Below are 19121 nucleotides of genomic sequence, written 5' to 3'. Positions count from 1 at the left end.
CAGGCCACTTACAAGGTGCCCCCTGATGGTTTGTTGAATGAATGGAGGAACTCTAGAAATCAAATGGGTTTTGCTTTCCGTTTGGGGAGGGTTCTCTTTTTTTCTATGTTCACATGCACTCACAATGTTTACACATTTATAATAGGAATGGTCAAATTTTGCATTCCACTTCTGGTTATGCTAGACTTTCTGTCACATGTAGCCATAGTCTTCTCAATAATCACTTTTAATGATCCTATACCATTTTTTCAAATTGGTGTATAACGATTGATTTAAACAAACAGCATCTCTACTTTTGAACATATAGGTTGAATCTAAAATTTTACCACCATAGGGGTACCTGGGTGGCTCCGTTGGTTAAGCGTCCAACTTTGCCTCAGGTCACGATCTCATGGTTCATGAGTTCGAGCCCGCATCAGCCTCTGTACTGACAGCTCAGAGCCTGGAGCCTGTTTCCTATTCTGTGTCTCTTTCCCTCTCTGCCCCTCCCCTGCTCACACTCTGTCTCTCAAAAATAAATAAACATTAAAATGTTTTATAATTAAGATAAAATAAAATTTTACCACCATAGATAATACTACGATGAATACCTTCATACATGTAGGCTTTTTTTCTCCCCCTTTGGGTTATTTAAAAATCTCTATAGTCTCAGGCACCTGGGCTACTCAGTTGGTTAAGCATCTGACTCTTGATTTTTGGCTCAGGTAGTGATCTCACAGTTTGTGAGATCGAGCCCTACATTGGGCTCTGTGCTGTCAGCAGAGAGCTTTCTTGGGATTTTCTCTCTCTCCCCATCTCTCTCTGCCTTTCCTCCACTCGTGTTCTATCTATCAAAATAAATGAATAAAAACTTAAAAAAAATAAAATACGTAAAAATATATATAGTCTCAAATGGAATTCCTTAGAGTATGAGAAATTTTACACTCATTGTATACAATGATGTGTGTGTCACACACACACATATATTTATATAGATTTGTTTGAACCCTTTTCCCAAGGGATTTACAACACATGAATCTTTTTTTTTTTAACGGTCCCTTAAAAAAAATAATACCCAGGACTTTCACTGAGTAGGTAAAGTCATTTAATGACAGTGAATAGAAGAAAAATACTATAGGGGAAGACTTTCAAGAGTAAGAATTGACTAGATGAGCAATGGTTTCCTTCCACTCTTAATTAAGGAAGCCCTTCTGAAGACAGCTCTTCACGCTGAAAGGTCTCATTGAATTTTAGAGCTTGTAGGTCACCTGGTCTAGTCTCTACTAGCTTATTGATAATACTAGAAAAATACACTACGATGCCTTCATGGGAGACAAAAATTAGAGTTAATTTGATGTTTTGCCTTCCATGCTAAACATGGATCCTGAGAACATTTCTATGCATCCTTTAGAGAAGTTTAAATCACTCTCCAAGAGTTTCCCCCAAAGAGAACATGCACAGTTCTTATAAACCGTTAATAACTATCACTTTGGGAGACAAAAACGGTCCATCTAAAAAACAGGTATGTGTTGAGAATGAGACCCTTTATTTGTTTATTTTCCCAGAAAGAGTGTAAGAGATGTACAGAAATTTACCTCTATGAGGAAGGCCACACAGAATTGGGTGAGGGCTGCCACCAAAATCGAAACCCTCCATGATGTCAGTGTTGGGATAAACTGTTAAAAAAAGAATCTTACCTTTATACCATGCAGACCTTAAATTTTGAACACACACACACATAAACATTATCTTATTTAATTTATGTATTTGTAACAGCTCTCTGAGCTTGGAGGGTAGGCATTGCTTTCTCCACTTCACAGATGAGGTCAGTGCGTTGCCTAAGGATGCAAAGCCAATCAATAAATAGAGCCAGAATTCAAATCAGAACTGACTGCCTCTTGGCCTGTGTTTCCTCCACTGCCTGAGAGTAAACATTCGGTAAAATGTGCCATGGGTCACAGACATGAGACAAAACACTTTGGAACCTGTGTGTCTCTCTTCATTTTTATCTTTTCAAATGGAGGTAAGAGGATGCAGGATTAAGTCATTCATCTAATATTGCTATCACTTCTAATCCTCCCAAAGTTAAAATCTACTTGGAGTTCATTCATTCAGTGAAATTGACGTATGAGTAAAACATAAAGGGCACAGAGGTTACCAGTTACTTTTGATACTAGGTGGAAACTTTCCGAACCAAGGTTCCCAGCCCTAAGTCTAACGGCTTGATCAACGTTGAACGCACACAACCCACCTCCTTTTAAGGATTCAAGGGTACCTATTGGCCACCAATTATGATTAAATGATAGGTATTAACACTACAACTTCCCATGCTGGCATCAGTGGCAAAAGATTACTCCCACAACTCCCTTTCTGATCCCAAAGTCAAATATGGGGGCTGAGCTGTTGTTGGGACTAAAACCACAGATTCTCCACAGCATCTGATTGCCCCCTTGCAATTCTCATCCCCAGTCAGATACGGGTTATTGCGCTTTATTTTCTCCCGTCATGTAGAGACAGCCTTTCTCAGGGTTGTGAGACAGAGCACCTGGGTGCAGAGCTGTCTGGAGACTGTTGTGAGATCTGGCAGTGGGTCAGAGCGTAGTGGAGAACCTGGTCCTTCCCCTCCCTGCTGCTCCTGCCCTGATCTGAGAGGACTCCTCTCCATCCCTTGGCCTGGAAAACACTTGTCACACTGCTTTGGAATTATCTGCCCACGGGATGGTCTTCCCTCCTAGCCTCTGAACTACTTGAGAGCTGTGCCCACGCGCCTTACACATCTTGGGCTCGCTAGTGCCAAGCATGCTCTGGAGCTTCATAATGTCTTGTAAGTGACTAAATGGTCTAGGTTCTCATTTCCTAACTGCATCTCCCTCCATAGACTCTCTGCTCAAGCATATAGCATCACGTAATTAGGCTGCCATCACGTAATTAGGCTGTCCTAAAAGCCCTGCTGGAAAGCCTGCTCAGATATCTTCATTGACTCTCTGTTGCTCTCAGGAGAAAGCCCAAACTCCCCTGGCCACCTTTGTCCAGCCACACCACGCCTTCCTCACATTCCACAGCATGTTGCCTCAGGCTTTGCCAATCCTCCAAGCATTCTGTGAAACAAGTCTTGCTTTCGATTTTTATTTCGGCCACCTTACATTCTTTTGCATTTCCAAGACAAAAGAGATTCTTGCAGCCTTCTCTGCTTGTGCTCAGGCTGTTTTCCTGGTTTGAAATACCCTTACCTCCTACCTAGCAAAATCCAGCCTATCCTGTGGACCCAGATCAAGTTGAGCCTCCACCATGAGGCCCTCCATGATGGTACAGGGTACAGGCCCCGTGAGAGCTCCTCCTTCCTGTGTTCTTCCCACTTCTCCCTACACCCTCTACAAGCACAGGTGGTCCCAGGTGGCCATGTCATCATTTCACTCGCATAGGACACAATGTCCTCAACAAAACTATAGACTGCAAGAGTCAATCCCTCTCTTTCATTTCTCCCACAATGCTGGCTCTAAGAATGGGTTCAATGACCTCTTCTTAAATTTTATTTTAACCCACCACCCCTTGGGTTAAGTGATGCCCACTGAAATAAAACTCCCCATAGTCAATGTCTGACAGACAGAACCTGATTGGCCTACAGGTCTACTTTTTCTTACTCCTTACAACTACATTATAAAGGATTTCTACTATATGTTTAAAAAACGACACTTGAAGAATTACTGAATTAGCACATCAATTTATCATATTAGCATAACATGGATGAATAAAGTATCCAAACAGCATTTTTAGGTGTGAATAGGATAAATGTTCTAGATTGATAATACAGATGATATGGGAACAAGCAGAGGTTAGCATATGTGTGATGAGTTATTTGTTCCTCTAGGAAGTCAGAATAGCCTCACAACATGAAATGGTTGGAGAGAATACGGTAATACCTGACTTGCAAATTACAGTGCAAATATGGTCCCATTGCACATATGAGTCACTCCAGAGGTGGAAATGAATACCACTTACCTCCATTCCACGATATATATCTTGAAAGTCAGAAAACAGAATGAAAACTGTGAGGCCCAAGGCAGATATCAGCAGAAATGAGAATATATCTGAAGAAACACCAAACGTTATTTTTAGATGCTAAACGAATGTTTCATATAATTTGGCACACACTGCAGAATCAATTATCTCTGTTGGGCAAATATCGGCTCTATCTTCAGATGTTTTGATAGATCCTCATATGTTTTAAAATATGTTCTAATGCTTACCAGACAAAGGTGACAGCTTCACATCTTTCCTTTGAAAGGCGTGCTATGGAAAACTGCTGATCTAATACAGGACACTCCATAAAGGAGTCACGTCAGCTGAGAAGTCCGGGAGGGCCGGGACGCCCTGCAGTGACCAGCCTACGTGAAGGGTCACCAGAGAAGCCCCAGTGCTTTATCACTGCGTGTCTGGTGAATTGTGCATGAATGGATGAACGGTCAGTCCTCTTAGTATCATTGCATTCTTTGTTGCCTGGAGAATAAAGTCCAAGGGTCTTCAACTGATATTCAAGGTCTTCCTTGAATGGAATCCAATTTCCATCTGCCTTTCTGTTCTAGTCTCTTATTGCTCTTTCTTATGTGTTGGAGGGGGGTTAAATCACAAACCTGCTACCTCCATGGAGGACTTTGTTCACAAAGTACCCTGTATAGCGGATATTCTTTATGTCTTGGCAGTTTTTCTTAAATTTTTCTTAAAGAGCCCAATTCAGATACCACGTTCTTTTTAAGGACTACCCAGGCCTCTCTCACAAAGTTTTCTTTCATATGGTTATGTAACACTCTGCTTTGCAAGATCTTTATGCATCTACTAGACTGTAACCTCTTAAAAGTGACTTTGTATGCCCTTCTGTAGGACTCTGAATTGAAAGAATGAGGAGCTATCATGTACATCTGCTGGGTTCTTTCTCTCCAACCTGCCCGAATGGCTTTGCTTTAGGAAGCTTAAACTTCCCAGGATGCACTGTGCCAACACCACTGTTTTTATCCCTCCGGCCCTACCCACGTCTGCATCCACAGAGCTTTTACACACTTTGTAGATGGGCCTTACAAATGTTTTCTGATGAGATTAGCACCTTCAGGCCCGAACAATTGGATTTCATCAGTGTTGCCATGATATAAAGGATCCTAACACGCTCTAAAATTTATAAACAAACAAACTGGATGTTCTCTTATATTCTCTCTACCTCGTTTATTCCAAGGTTTATGGCCTGCCAGCCCCCACCTCTATACAGGTCTATACGAACCAAAAATCGGAGATGACCGTGCCGCTGCAGCTGGCCCTATTTTTGTGAAGACATCAAAGCTCTGTTTCACCCCTGTGCACCTACACACCCCCTCATATTCATCCAAGCTTCACTTGATATATACAGCTAGATGCCACACCTCCCAGAAGAAGAGCCAGGCTTGCTTGGGAGGGGTGTGAAGCAGAGAGAAGAAAAAGCAGGGGCACCAGGATCGCTTATTTCCCAAAATAATGTGTGCAGCTGGGTAAGAAGAGCCCAGGAGATGGCTGTGTGGATTTTTCATTTATGTCATTGTTTCCATGTCCCAGGGACCCAGATGTTGGGAAGAAGATGATGCCCCAAGTGTCCATTCTGACAAAGGCCTGGTAGTCACAGCAACTGAGTGGAGTGCTGGACACATCACACCGTCCTTAGACTAATGATCTGAAAAGCAGGCCAGGTGGGCACACGAATGACCAGTGTGGAAGGAAAATTATAAAGCCTTCATGTAATTCAGCTTTGATTGGAGAACATAATGATGAACGGAAGTGATTGTTGCCTCCCTAGATCAGTTGCTGTTGATGAGGAAGCTTGAAAGAATGGTACTCTTTTTGCACACGTCATTTGGGAAGACATGTCCTGGGCAAGACACTACAGATTGTTTGCAAGGAAGGGAAGGGTTTGCAAATAGTCACATCTGTTTCCATAAAGATTAAGTTTGTATTCTTTCTAGATCGTCTCATTATAAAGTTGATCTGCCAAAGGCTATCAAGAAAGATACAGAGTTGAAAATAAAATTGCTTGATATTGTAATAGAAAGTTCCAAGGACTTTTGAGACTAAGTGACTTATTAGGAGATTCTGTTGTTAGAATATTTGTTTATAAAACTTGTTTTTAACTTAAGATTTTCAGTTATTTTCGATGTAGGACTTGAGTTTACCCACAAGCTTTAAGTCACTATGATGTAACTAATTCGGTTCTCACTTAATTCAATGTATGTAAAAAGCTTTGTAGTTACTGTTCAAACTAAAGTACTTGCCAAAGTAATATATCATATCCTCCTTGTAAAATACATTCACAATCAAAAAAAGGACTATAAGTGATTTAGCTTAAAACATAAAGCAGAATCTTGATTTGTTGTGACAAGAGCCAAGGGCATTATCAAACACTGAATCAAAACTAAAAAATATCATAAGAAAATCAGGAAGAAGTTTATAGAAAATATAAAATGAAAGGAAGGTCTTAGCATGCTCTCAAAACCTTTGAAAAAACAGCTGTACCAAAAAAAAATGGGGTGTGGTAGTGACAATAGATAGAATGGTAAATAATTACTAAAACTAGTTTAACATAGTCAAGGTATATTTCTAATTTAGGAATAGGAATGAGGCTTACTTTTCTAATATCTATGACTTATTTAGAAAATTACAGATTGCAGGTTATGCCATACGATGGCAAAACTATAGTAAATTCCCCAGAGCAGAAATTTTACAGGCCAGGTTCTCTGATCAGGACAATAAAACTAGAAATTATTAACTAAATTTAATGAAAAATCCCTTCTAACATACAGATTTAACACAAAATTCAAAACATCAGCTGGGACAAAAAAGCAAATCAAGTCCATTTGCAGACTGTTGAATAAAGAGGACTAGAGGAATGAAAACGAAATCCCTTTCCACTTGAAAAGGAAACCTCTCTATTCTGAAAACTAGGTGGGTCAGAGAAGAAATCAAGTCATAATTAGAGACATGTGAAAATGTAAAGAACGTGGCCCAAACTTTGTTGATCTTGAATGATTTTCTTGTTTCACAAGAATCAAAAGAAAATACTTACATTATAAAGTCAATTCAAACATTACAATTTTTTCAGAGAAAGTAAGAAGGAAGAAAAAGAATGAAAACAGCAAAATTAATAAGTTAGAAAAGAGAAAGCATACAGAATTTATTAAATCTGAGAACTGGTCTTTTAAAGAAAACCAGCAAAAATATCGTTCTTGTAAGAATATATGAAAAAGGTAACACATACAGGATGAGAATATTCAAAGAGTTATAAAAGGAAATAAAATTATAAGAACATACGACTCAAAATCTTATGCTGAGACTCAATAATCTCAATGAACTAGAAATATCTGGGGGAAAACTTGTTATGTGAAAACACAGTTTAAAAAGAGGATAATTTGGGGCACCTGGGTGGGTCAATCGGCTAAGTGTCCGACTTTAACTCAGGTCATGATCTGGCAGCCCCTGAGTTTGAGCTCCCTGTCAGGCTCTGTGCAGACAGCTCAGAGCCTGGAGCCTGCTTTGCATTCTGTGTCTCCCTCTCTGTTCCTGCCCCACTCACACTTTGTCTCTCTCTCTCTCAAAAGTAAATAAACATTAAAACAATAAAATAAAAGAAAAGAAAAGAAAAGAAAAGAAAATAATAGAAAGAGGGTAACAAATCAGTCCTTTAAAAAAAACACAAATCTTTCAAAGGAAGGATTTAGAGCCAGATTATTTTACTGGGTTCTTGCAAATTGTCAAGAATAGACCCAGGAAAGAAAAAGTCAGAGTTTTCAAGCCTAATAATAAACCTAACAAAACACTACCCACACACACAAAATCAATCCAACAGGAAATGCAGATATCAAAAAGCTATAAAATTTGGGGGGCCTGGGTGGCTCAGTTGGTTGAGTGTCCTACTTCAGCTCAGGTCATGATCTCACAGTTCCTGAGTTCAAGCCCCATCTAGGGGTTTGTGCTGAGAGCACAGAGCCTGGAGCCTGCTTCAGCTTTCTCTTTGCCCTGCCCCCTTCTTTCTCAAAAACAAACATTAAAAAAAATTTTTTTAAATAAAGAATGAACAAATGGAGAAGCATAATATAGTATGTCTTTAAAACTAAGGACTTAATTGTGTAAACATTATAATTTCCCCAAAGTATCAAAATTCAAAAAAGGAATTTTAAAAAAGCCTTACAATTTATTCTAGAGTTTATCTGGAAAGATGAATAAGAAAGAGAAGTAAAAAATGTTTGAAAACTGAAGAGTAATGAAGATACATCAATCTAACTGCTTATTAAAACTTATTATAAAACTATAGCTAAATAAATGAAACTATAATTTTTAAAGTATAGTGATAGACCAAGAATAAGCTGGCATGTTAATGAGACAGAAAAGATAGTCTAGGAACTAATTAATTGTATATAAATTAATATGTAAGTATATAACAAATATAAAAACTCACATAATATAAATTATGTATATAATGAAGCCATAAATATACATGAATATGTAGGTATGATAAAGGTGGCATATAATCGGTTGAGAAATAAATGATGAAAAGAAATATTAAGTAAAATCTGCTGGGAAAACGAACCACTAGTTAGATAAAGTAGTTTGATCTCTACTTCAAACTGTATGATGAAATTAACATTAGATTTAAAAAGCAATAAAAGAAATTTAAAAAACAAGAGAAATTCTAATCTACCTGATTTTGCAATGGGAAAAACCTCTCTGTGCCTAAAGGCAATGGGAAGAAAATCGCAAAGGAATAAACTCATACAAATAAATAAGAAATAGAAGAGTGACCCTGTTGGAAAAGAATGGATAAAAATGTACGTAGGCAATTCAGAGAAGAGATGGCTAAAATCATGAAAATGTGTTCATCCTCACTGGTGATTCAAGAAATGCACAGAATAAAGTAACTTGCCCAATGTTGTGAAGCTACAAAGAGGTCAAGTTGTATCTGAATTGGTTAGAAAAGTCTTTTACAAAGTATCTGGATATATATACTCAAAATCATTCTTGATGACACAACAGGACAGGACTCGTAACTATTTAATAATGCATGTGTGTATCTGCACATAAGGAGTTTCCTGCCCAGGTTTCTACCACTCATGAAAATTATCTTTCAATACTCCATTAAAAAACATTTTTTTTTAATGGAATTACATTTAAAAAAAATTTTTAACGTGTATTTATTTTGGGGAGAGAGAGACAGAGTGCAATTGGGGGAGGGGCAGAAAGAAAGGGAGACACAGAATCTGAAACAGACGCCAGCCAGGCTCTGAGCTGTCAGCACAGAGCCTGATGTGGGGCTCAAACTCAGGACCTGCAAGATGATGACCTGAGCCGAAGTCAGACGCTTAACCTACTGAGTCACCCAGGCACCCCTCTTTTTTAATTGCAAGATAAAGCTGAGAAAATACAGAAAGTGAAAGAAAATAACAAAAAAAAAATGGTGGATAACTAGAGGGAGAGCTTGTAAGAATGAGAGCAAGTCACAAAAGCATTATACAACCATTTGTAGATACTTCATTCCAGAGTTCAGCCATCACTTTACCACTGAACTGCAATCCTGGGGAGGGTGGGGAAATGGAAGGAAAATTAAACTTCATATACTCACAGTTTGTGTAGATGGGTTTTCGAAATGGCTTTCCCTTAGAGAAGATAAACGCTGCTGTGATACAGTTGATGGTGGTGAGGGGCCACAGTGTGGTACTCTCAAAACTTAAAACTGAACCAGGAATCAGCGTTGTATTTTCAGTCCCATTTCTCTCCAAACTCATATTCATTGAGAAATTACTTTGGTTGTCCAGAAAGCACTCACTACAAGAGAATCGCCAACATTTATAGGATTTTCTATTCTATTTTTATCCAGGTGGCGGGAAAACAAAAAAAGTTTATCACTGCCATGGGGTCTCAGCTTTCAGATTGTCCCAGCCAGTAACTACCAAGACATATTTTGTTCACCTCTTGCAATGACAAAGCAGAAATAACACTTAGAACAAGTCAAAATTATTCTTTGTCTCTCATTCCATTTAGAACAAGTGATTTGTGTTGAAAGGGCTTGGATGATAATTTTCTATGAAATTCCTTTCAGTTCAGAACAAATGAACCATGGCTGCCCATGTGTGTGCATTCGTGCATGTTGGGGGAGGGTTGTGGTGGGCACATGTGTGTGTGTGTGTGTGAGAGAGAGAGAGAGAGAGAGTATGTATGTGTTGTTTTCTCTTCTGAGGACTAATATAAGCCTACTACCTTAGGTCCTGAGTATGAATCTGCCTGCTCTATATCACTCTCTTCCTGAGGATCCAAAAATGACCCTCTCCTGTTTCTGAGTGTCAGTGGCTCTATTTTGCTAATAAATTAAATGCCAACTTCTCAGGCAAGCCCAGAAATCTTCGAATCTGGCTTCCTGCCCTTATCTTTTGCCAGCCCTTCTCTGCTCCTTATACTCCAAACACATAGGAAAATTTTCTGTTCCCCAAGTACTACAGTTTGCACACGCCTGGGTCGAATACTCTATTCCGTCTCCATCCCTCTGTTGTCTTTAGTTCACTGGAAAGTTTGCCTACTGCTCTCTGTTCTTGCTTCTAGTGCTGTATTTAGCTCATTGTTCTGCAATTATTCATTCACATGTTTTTATTTTCCACCCCTGGGATGAGAGTTCCTTGAATATGGAATTTCTCTTTTGGGTTTACTTTGTTGTGATTTTACCCAAATTTACAACACCTTAACACCTAGCACAGAAATGCCACAGAAGAGTTCCTCAGAAAAACATTTGTTTAAAAGATGAGCCTTCCCAGTCCAGATTGATCTATTTGCAATGTTTATTTTTTTTTAATCTCCAAACTCACAAATTAGTTTGTATCAGCTTTCTTGTTCAGCTTGAAACTTTTTACTCTTGTAACTGTTTATAGATGAAATTAGTTCCCAATAAATAGACTTAAGTCTTAATATCTTTGGTTCCCTAGGGTCCCACAATGTGTTTGGCATATGGTAGATGTTCAATTAATGTTTGCTGAGTACATTAATGAAACAAATAATCAGTAGTCACAAAATGTTTTTGCACAAGACAGATAGACCAGAAGGCCTGAATTATAGAGTTTAACACAAAAATATATTTATTCTGTTATACTTACATTGCAGATAAGAGAGTTAAGATCTAGTGTTGCAGGGTTAGTGATAAAGGCAGGACTACCTAGCCATCATCCATTTAGCTATCCCTGCTTGTCTCCCAGATTCAGAATTTTACTTATCTGAATATATGCCTTCCGATGAGGAGAAAAATCTGGTTTTGAGACAAAAATGAATTCTCTACTCCAAGCAATAATACTTGAATTGCTGAATTTAGGGTGTAAATGGCAATCTTAGACATCATTCAGTAGTTTTCAATCTTTCACTGGATGCTGGGGCTCCGGTGCTTCAGGAGCATCATGGAGTCTGTGAAGAGGAGTTTGTCCAAGCCTTACCTCAAGGCTTGAAAAACTCAAGCTAATTTAAGCCAATCTCTCTTGTAAATCAGAGGCCAGCTGACTAAGTCCATAGGCCAAATCCAACTCAACACCTCTTTTTGTAAATAAAGTTTTATTGGAACATAGTCACACCTACTTTTTATTGTCTATGTCTGCTTTTCACTACAACAGTAGTACTGAGTAATTGCAACAGACACTGTCTAGTCCAAAGAGCTTAAAGTATTTACTGTCTAGCCCTATGTAAGAAACGTTTGCTGACCTCTGGTCTATATGATAACCAAACCACCAGGGAATGAATGCATTCATTTACTAAACACATTTAGTCTACACATTAACAACCAATGTGAAGATCTTCCCCCCCCCCCCCCCACTGACATGGCTCACCCCAGGACTCCACCTATTAACTGTGTTTGGTGTTCTATCCTGACATTGGTAGCATAGAACCCTGGAGACCCAACTGTTGTTAATTAAAAATTTAGGGTGTATGTTCAACCAAGTTGTACAGTGACATTGGGCACTCGTTGTATCACCTTCAGAAAGGAAAACTAAAAAAACTGAACTTTACCTGTATCTGTAGACCTCACAATACCAGGGCTGCTTCTTCACATAGAGAAATGCACAGATTTGCACAATGCAGGTGAAACAGGTGTTCAAAAAGACTGAGAGCAGCAGAGGGGGAGAGAGGAGCTGTCCGGCCGGTCGGTAAGGAGCCAGTTTGGGGTAGGCATGAGTTGAACTCACTGAAAGACAAATGCATTTTCCCCTATTACAGTTTCATTATTGACAATAGAAGATTGAGATGCCTGTTATCTTGAGACTTCCGTTAGGATTCAGATTCAGCAAACATGAACTCAGGGTTTACATCTAGGGAAGCACATTGCTTAGGTGTATATCCAATGCTACCAGCCTTTGCCTCTTCCATGCTTTTGTTTCACCTTCAGAAACAAAAAGTAATAGGTTTAAAAGCTCTATAAATAATACATTTACCATATTTCATGGTGCATATATTTTCTTCACAACAAGATGACCAGGAAATGTATGTAAAATAGAAAGGTGGCCTTCCACATGGATAAGCAGTACTATGATCTCTCAGTGCTGGTAGGAAGGCAGAGAGTTTAAGATAAGGAGAGTAAGAGGCATCAGGCTAGATTAATCTTCATATGCTGGAGATTATGTTTTAAGTACCGATTTTATTATTCATTCATCCAACATTCTCTGAGCACTTTAGTGTACCAGGATAGATGCTAGAGGTGTGTTCTGTTCCCTGCTGGATAAGTGTGTAAATGGAGAACTGCTAGAGTGTATTAAGCTTGGTTAGGAAAAATAACTCAAAACAGTCTTGCTTCCAGATGAGAGTATTAAAATGTATTATAGCTTTGATCCTAGAGTTTATGTATTTTTTTTTAATTTAAAGGATAGGCGATAGGCAGAGATTAAACAGAACCACAAAAACAACAGACTGCATCCTTCTTAGGAGCCATATGTTCTAACAAGCTATTGAAAATGGAATGTACTTTACTTCTTAGGGCAGTGCAGGGAAGAAGCATGGAAAAGTCAGGAATTAGATACATTACATCAAAGGTTTACACAAGAGTCGTGTCTCACTTCTTGTCTTCATAGCTGATACCTTTTCCTTTTTCATAGCAAATCATTGGTTTCTTTGATGTAAGGAAGAAAGTAGACTGTGTATGCTGAGGTTTGTGTTCATGAATGAAGGGGTAGGGTGGTAGGAGCAGGTGTCCAGTCTGGGATGATAAAACTCTAAAGTAGGTCTTCAGTTTGCTCGGTGGGTTCTTGGGTAATCACCTGAACCCTCTGGTACTTCATTTTTCTCAAGTATAAAATGAATGTGTTGGAATATCTAAGTGGTCTCCAAAGTCTCTTCCAACTCTTTTACTCTAAAGCTCTATGACTATCTAAGGATTTACCTTTTTTTTGCTTAAGTTTATTTATTTATTTATTTATTCATTTGGAGACAGAGAGAGTGAGCAGGGAAGGGGCAGAGAGAGAGGGGGAGAGAGAATCCCCAGCAAGTTCTGCACTGTCAGCATGAAGACTTGATGCAGGTCTTGAACTCACAAACCGCGAGACCACGACCTGAGCTGAAACCAAGAGTCAGAGGTTTAACTGAATGAGCCACCCAGGTGCACCTAAGGCTTTACCTTTACCAATTTAATCAATAGTTGCCTGGGACAGTGCTAGGCTGCAAGCTGTGAAGTATGCACAGATGAGGAGGTCATCTCATCTGCCCCAAAGAACTTGAAGTCTAATGGAAGACAAAGACGGGTTGTAATAAAGAATTTGGTTGGCTTTTATTCCCAGTTCCTGGGATGTATCCTCTAAGTTGTTGGGATTTCCTAAGTTGATAGGAGTGTCTTTATTCATAATAGCAATGATGGTTTATGCAAATAAGATGACAGATGGCAGGCATAAAGAGAGTTGGTGATAAAATGATAATCCAGCATATAGATGCCATGACACCAAAGGTTGAGATCAACTTGGGGCATCTGGATGGCTCAGCTGGTTTAAGCATCCAACTCCTGACTTTAGCTCGGGTCATGACCTCGTGGTTCATGAGTTCAAGCCCCACATCAGGCTCTGTGCTGGCAGTGCAGAGCCTGCTTGGGATTCTCTCTCCCTCTCTCTCTGTCCTTCCCCTGCTTGCCCTCTCTCTCTCTCTCTCAAAAATAAATCTCAAAAAAGAGAAATTTGAAAAATAAAAAGATTGAGATCAACTTCATGGCAAATGATTCCACCAATCATGTCTAAATAATGAAACCCCAATAAAAACTCTAGACACCAAAGTTCAGGTGGATTTCCTTGTATGGCAATCCTCTGCATATTGTCACACATTGATATGCCAGGAAGATAAGGCAAACTGACACCCCACGAAGAGGACAATGGATGTGTGGGGATCCTCCCACCAGACCTCACTCTCCCTTTGGCTGGTTCTGATTTGTATCCCTTTGCTATTATAAAACTGGAATCATATGTATAGCACTTCCCTCAATGAGTTGTTGATATGAATCACTGAACCTATGGGGAGAAGAAGAACCCCCCAATTTTGCAGCCAGCTAATCAGACTTGTGGGTGTCATGGGGACCCCCAAACTTATGGCTGAGGTCTAAAGTAAGGGCAGTCTTGTGGAGGCTGTGCCCTTAAGTTGTAAAGTCTGGCCTCACTCTGGATGGTTGGTGTGAGAAGTCATTGCATGGCACGCAAGGAAGGGGCACCATGTGGACTGTGGTCAATGCAAGGAGACTGTGCCCTGGGGCCACAGAAGGCAGAGAGGCTACAGTGTTTCTAGTTCTTCCCATGTTCCTGCACTCAAGGAAGAAGACGGCCACCAAATGACTAAGTAGGCTGTGGATAATGGAGAGAAGTCTAATTGCATCTCTGTGTATTCTGCTCTCCGGTACTCTTTCTCAGATGCTCGCTGAGCTTCTGACTTTTCTTTTACACAGAGACTGTGCTAGATTGAATTATTGGCCTCATTGTGGTAGAGTGCACTTTACCACCCTTTAATTTTGGTTTTGCTTTGTGATTTTCTCTGGCCGAAGAGATGTTAGAGGTTTGAGGCCTGCTTGCATGGCAATGCTCACTCTCCGTGATCATGCTCAGGTCTGTTAGGCCAGCCTGGCTCCAGAATTAAAAATGTGGAGCTGACTTGAATGAAACCCCTAACCTGGGGCAAGACCAACTGATCTACCTCCTAAAACAGATCAGATTCAGCTGACCTAGACCAGCTGACTATCTACAGAGCAATGGTATTGTAAGCCACTGGGTTTTGGGGAGAAGTTTGTTATACAGTAGTAATGTGGTAATAGCTGATTGATAGAGTCCTAACATAAAGAATATTTTAACTTTTCCCATATTAGAAATCCTAATACTTTCTGATAGAGAATGTGTATATCTGACTATAAAATTAACGGCTAGCGTTTAAGGGCCCCTACTATGTTCCAGAGGCTATGCTAAGTGTCTTATACACATCATTTCTTTTTTTTTTTCTTAATGTTTATTTATTTTGAGAGAGGGGGACAGAGGGCCAATGGGGGGGGGGGCAGGCAGAGAGAGAGGGAGACTGAGAATCCCAAGCAGGCTCTGCACTGTCAGCGAGGAGCCCGCTGCTAGGCTCGAACCCACAAACTGTGACATCATGACCTGAACTGAAATTGAGAGTCAGATGCTCAACTGACTGAGCCACCCAGGGGCCTCTAAACGTTATTTCTTTAAAAATCAATGCAAAATAGTTATCTCTATTTTCCAGGTGAAGAAACTGAGCTTCAGAGAAGTAGGGCCCCTTATGTAAAGACCCATAGTTTGTGAGCAACAGCGTGGTAAAATAAACTTAAGTCTGTAAAGCCCCCCATTCTCTGCTCTATAGCATATCACAGTAGTGTGGATTTCATGAATCAAAAAGGATAAAAAACTTTTCTGAATTGCCCAGGTTTCTTCAAAATGATGATGATATATGCAATCATGTTGCATGGAGAGAAATGTAAGCTTGTGAAGTGTTATATTTTATTCAGAATTAATCACTCTCTCCTCTGAGAGTCCACAGCACATTACTCATTTTGCTGCCCTGTAGTGAGGATGTCTCACATTAAATCTAGTCGTTGACACATGCACTCAGCAGACTGTGAGCTCGTTGAGGGAGGAAATCTAGGCTCATACCATTTCCTGTCCCTTACTGAAATTAGTACAGGGCCTGCTATGTGGGAGGACCTAGCAGTTTCAAATTTTTATTTTCAAAGGATACTCATAATTTTTCAGCATTATTTGAATATAATGTGGGTGTGATTCTCCTAAATAGTTGGCTTGCTTTATATTATGGACATTTCAAGTCATGTAACTCAAATTTCCAGAGCCTCCTGAACCCACCTGAACCACATGCAAGATTTTGAATGTGCCTCACGAGGCTTTTAAGGTGAAAAGATCTCTGTCCTCCATGATACTCTCCAAAGGGACCAAGAACCAAAAAAAAAAAAAAAAAAAAAAAAATTTACGATTCTTTGAAGCAATGTTGGAATTTATGTAAGAGATGCATTTACATAATGGATGGAGTCCCTCCTACAGCCTTTTTCTCTGGACAGTACCTCCTTCCACACACTGAAATGGTTGGCCTGAATGGAGCCAAATTACATGACCTCATTTTCATTCACAGAAATGACTGGCTTAAGGTAGACATCTTACTCAAGTTAGGTCAATGAATTTTCTCTCCAAAATATTTGCAAATGAGACACCGAGAGGCTGAGCTAATTAGCTGTGCAAAGACAAACAGAAAGGTTATGGAGATTCAATAATAGAGACACCATTTAGGGTCATTTGCAAGGCGAATGAGTTTAAGTCAGATGAAAACAGAGTGGAAAGGAGAAGAAAGAGACAAGATGGTTTCTTGGAAATAAAAAAAGTGGCCTCTGTTTTTCACTCTTTGGTGTTCTAGCCCTTCTTTGGACTGGGTGCTTCTGAGTTTCTAGTCTCAGATTTTTTCTGAGAATTATATTCATAAACATCCCCCTATCTCTATTTTCTTGATCTAATTTGAGTGGGTTTTGTTGAAGAGGATAGAGATGCAGCTAGAACAAATTCCTTTCAAAATGGCTCCTATACCTACTAGGGTCAAATTGAGCTTTAAGGCATATATTTTCTTAATTGACTTCTCTGACTTCATTTTACTATTCTGCTTGATTTCCCCTTTAATATAGCTTGTCTTATTAGTTACCTTTGTGTTACCTTAAAATCTTGTAAGAACAAGACAGGGTATATATAGATATGCAGGTGCATAAAAAATTAAATATGCAATGGTATTGTCTTTGTGCCATACTAATTCAGGCTTGAGGTTAAACACCCTAACCTGGGAACCTGGAAAGAAAAGAGCCTTGGTGAGAGTGACTTTATATTAATCATCCAATTGTCAATGACTACTAACATCTGCAGATGAATGTCCACGGTTCTCAACCCGGTAGTCAAGTTCTATGATCTGACCCAACTCATCTTTTCAAATTGCATCTCCTGCTGTTCCTTTTCACATACGCTACAGTGTGGTCAAATTGAAAAACTCATGCCCCAGCTCTCTCTTGCTCATGCTGCCTCATTCTACTTGAAAAGCTCTTCTTTTGGGAAAAAGATTTTTGAAATCTGTCCATCCTTTCTATTTTGGTGCAAATGTTACTTCTTCCATGAAGCCATCCTTAGTATTTCTCTCTTTTCTCCATTGCCATCTCTGCCTATTATCAGAAATAACCTCTTGTTTCTCTGAACTCCCAAAGCACTTGCTGTGTTCTGGCACTCACTACTTTTGACTTTCATTTCCTTCATACATTTGTGTGAAGCCCCCTCCCCAACTAACTCTATACTTCAGTGATCAGTCTTTTCATGCCTCAGACACCTATGTGCCTAACATATAGTAAGAGGTGAACACATCTAAGAGGATGTTGAATGGGGCTTTTCCTCTGTCTGGGGAATTTTACTGAATCTCATATTTGATAATGATAAATCCCAACTGAATGTAAAGAGAGATCATGCCATATCTCTGTTGTACTCACTCAGAGGTATCCATACTGGTCCTTCAAGTGTAGCCATGCCCCTACCCCCAAGCAATTACCTATGTGCCAAATACATAAGAGAAAACCATGCTTTAAAGGAAATTGTTAAGAGCTGCAAGAATTATGGTTATCTTCCTAGCATCACTCCAATCCAAAATTAGGGGAGGTCATAAGAACTACTCTAGGAGAGACCTGAAGTGTCTTGAGGGGGAAGATTGCCTTGCCACCTTCGGTTGCAATATCAGAGGAGAAGGACGGGGGGCAGCAGCGAGAGAAAGCTATATATCTATCCATTAGGTGAAGTGGATGCTATGGAAATTAGCCAGGCTGGGGCTGTGTTGGAAGGAATCTGCCCAGTGGGGGCAGTCTGCGGGGGCTAGGGAGCCAAGCAGTAGAAAAAGTCTTCGTGGTGTTTACCACCAGCAGGCAATTGTTGAAAGGAATCCTGGGGAGTCAGAGGGAAAGAGTACCACCCATGTCAGGAAGGAGTCTAGTCCAGAGCAATTCAAAGGAATCTGAAAAACCCCCAAACTCACCAGTGATCCCATACCAATTGCCTGAAGTTTAGATGCCTGCCACATTAGAGGGTACTCGACAGGACAAAACTACAATACCCCCACGTGTATAAAGGGCCATTTGCTTTTGTTGTTCCAAGGCTCCCTGAGCAAGGGGCCCAAGGAAAGTAGAGAGTATGGCCTTCTCTCCCACTGCTTGCTTCAAGGTCAGGTTTGATCTAGAGGAAGAAAAAGTTTGAACTGGATGCAAACACAAAATGTGAATTTACGATACATAGACTTTTGATGTCTGAAGATGAAATCATTTTAATACCTGATATTGACCAGGAAGTGATGTGCCCGTGGGATGATTGGGCTTGCAGTGATGGAAAAACAATAGCGTTTGAAGGCAGAGGAGTAAAACACAAACACTACTACCCACGTTTTTGGATTTTGAACCAATCAGCCTAGCTGTACGCATTCTAACTCTGTTCAAGGGCTCACTGAGTTAGCCAGTTATTTCAAAAGAAGAAAAAGAGATTAGGTGCAGGGTGGTATCATTCATCTTGCTGTGAGTGCTTACAAGTGTGTGACACACTGTGTTGTACCCTTCACATGCATTG

General features: G+C 39.8%; 1 protein-coding gene across 1 annotated transcript in view; it reads right to left on the bottom strand.

The window, feature by feature from the left end:
* The window catches only part of LOC128778795 (probable cation-transporting ATPase 13A5), a 42400-nt gene that overhangs the window by 1566 nt on the left and 21713 nt on the right, over window positions 1-19121 (bottom strand). The window contains exons 12-15 of the mRNA XM_053908659.1: window positions 12025-12199; window positions 9608-9810; window positions 3979-4067; window positions 1575-1655 (exon numbers count right to left, since the gene is read on the bottom strand). Coding sequence (XP_053764634.1) covers window positions 1575-1655; window positions 3979-4067; window positions 9608-9810; window positions 12025-12199 — 548 coding nt within the window. The remainder of the gene's footprint in view (window positions 1-1574; window positions 1656-3978; window positions 4068-9607; window positions 9811-12024; window positions 12200-19121) is intronic.

Source organism: Panthera pardus, unplaced genomic scaffold (assembly GCF_024362965.1).
Source record: "Panthera pardus isolate Hobbes unplaced genomic scaffold, ASM2436296v1 HiC_scaffold_206, whole genome shotgun sequence".
Lineage (NCBI taxonomy): Eukaryota > Metazoa > Chordata > Mammalia > Carnivora > Felidae > Panthera > Panthera pardus.
Note: the sequence above shows the minus strand (reverse complement) of the source record. Positions and strands in the feature narration are given on the sequence as shown.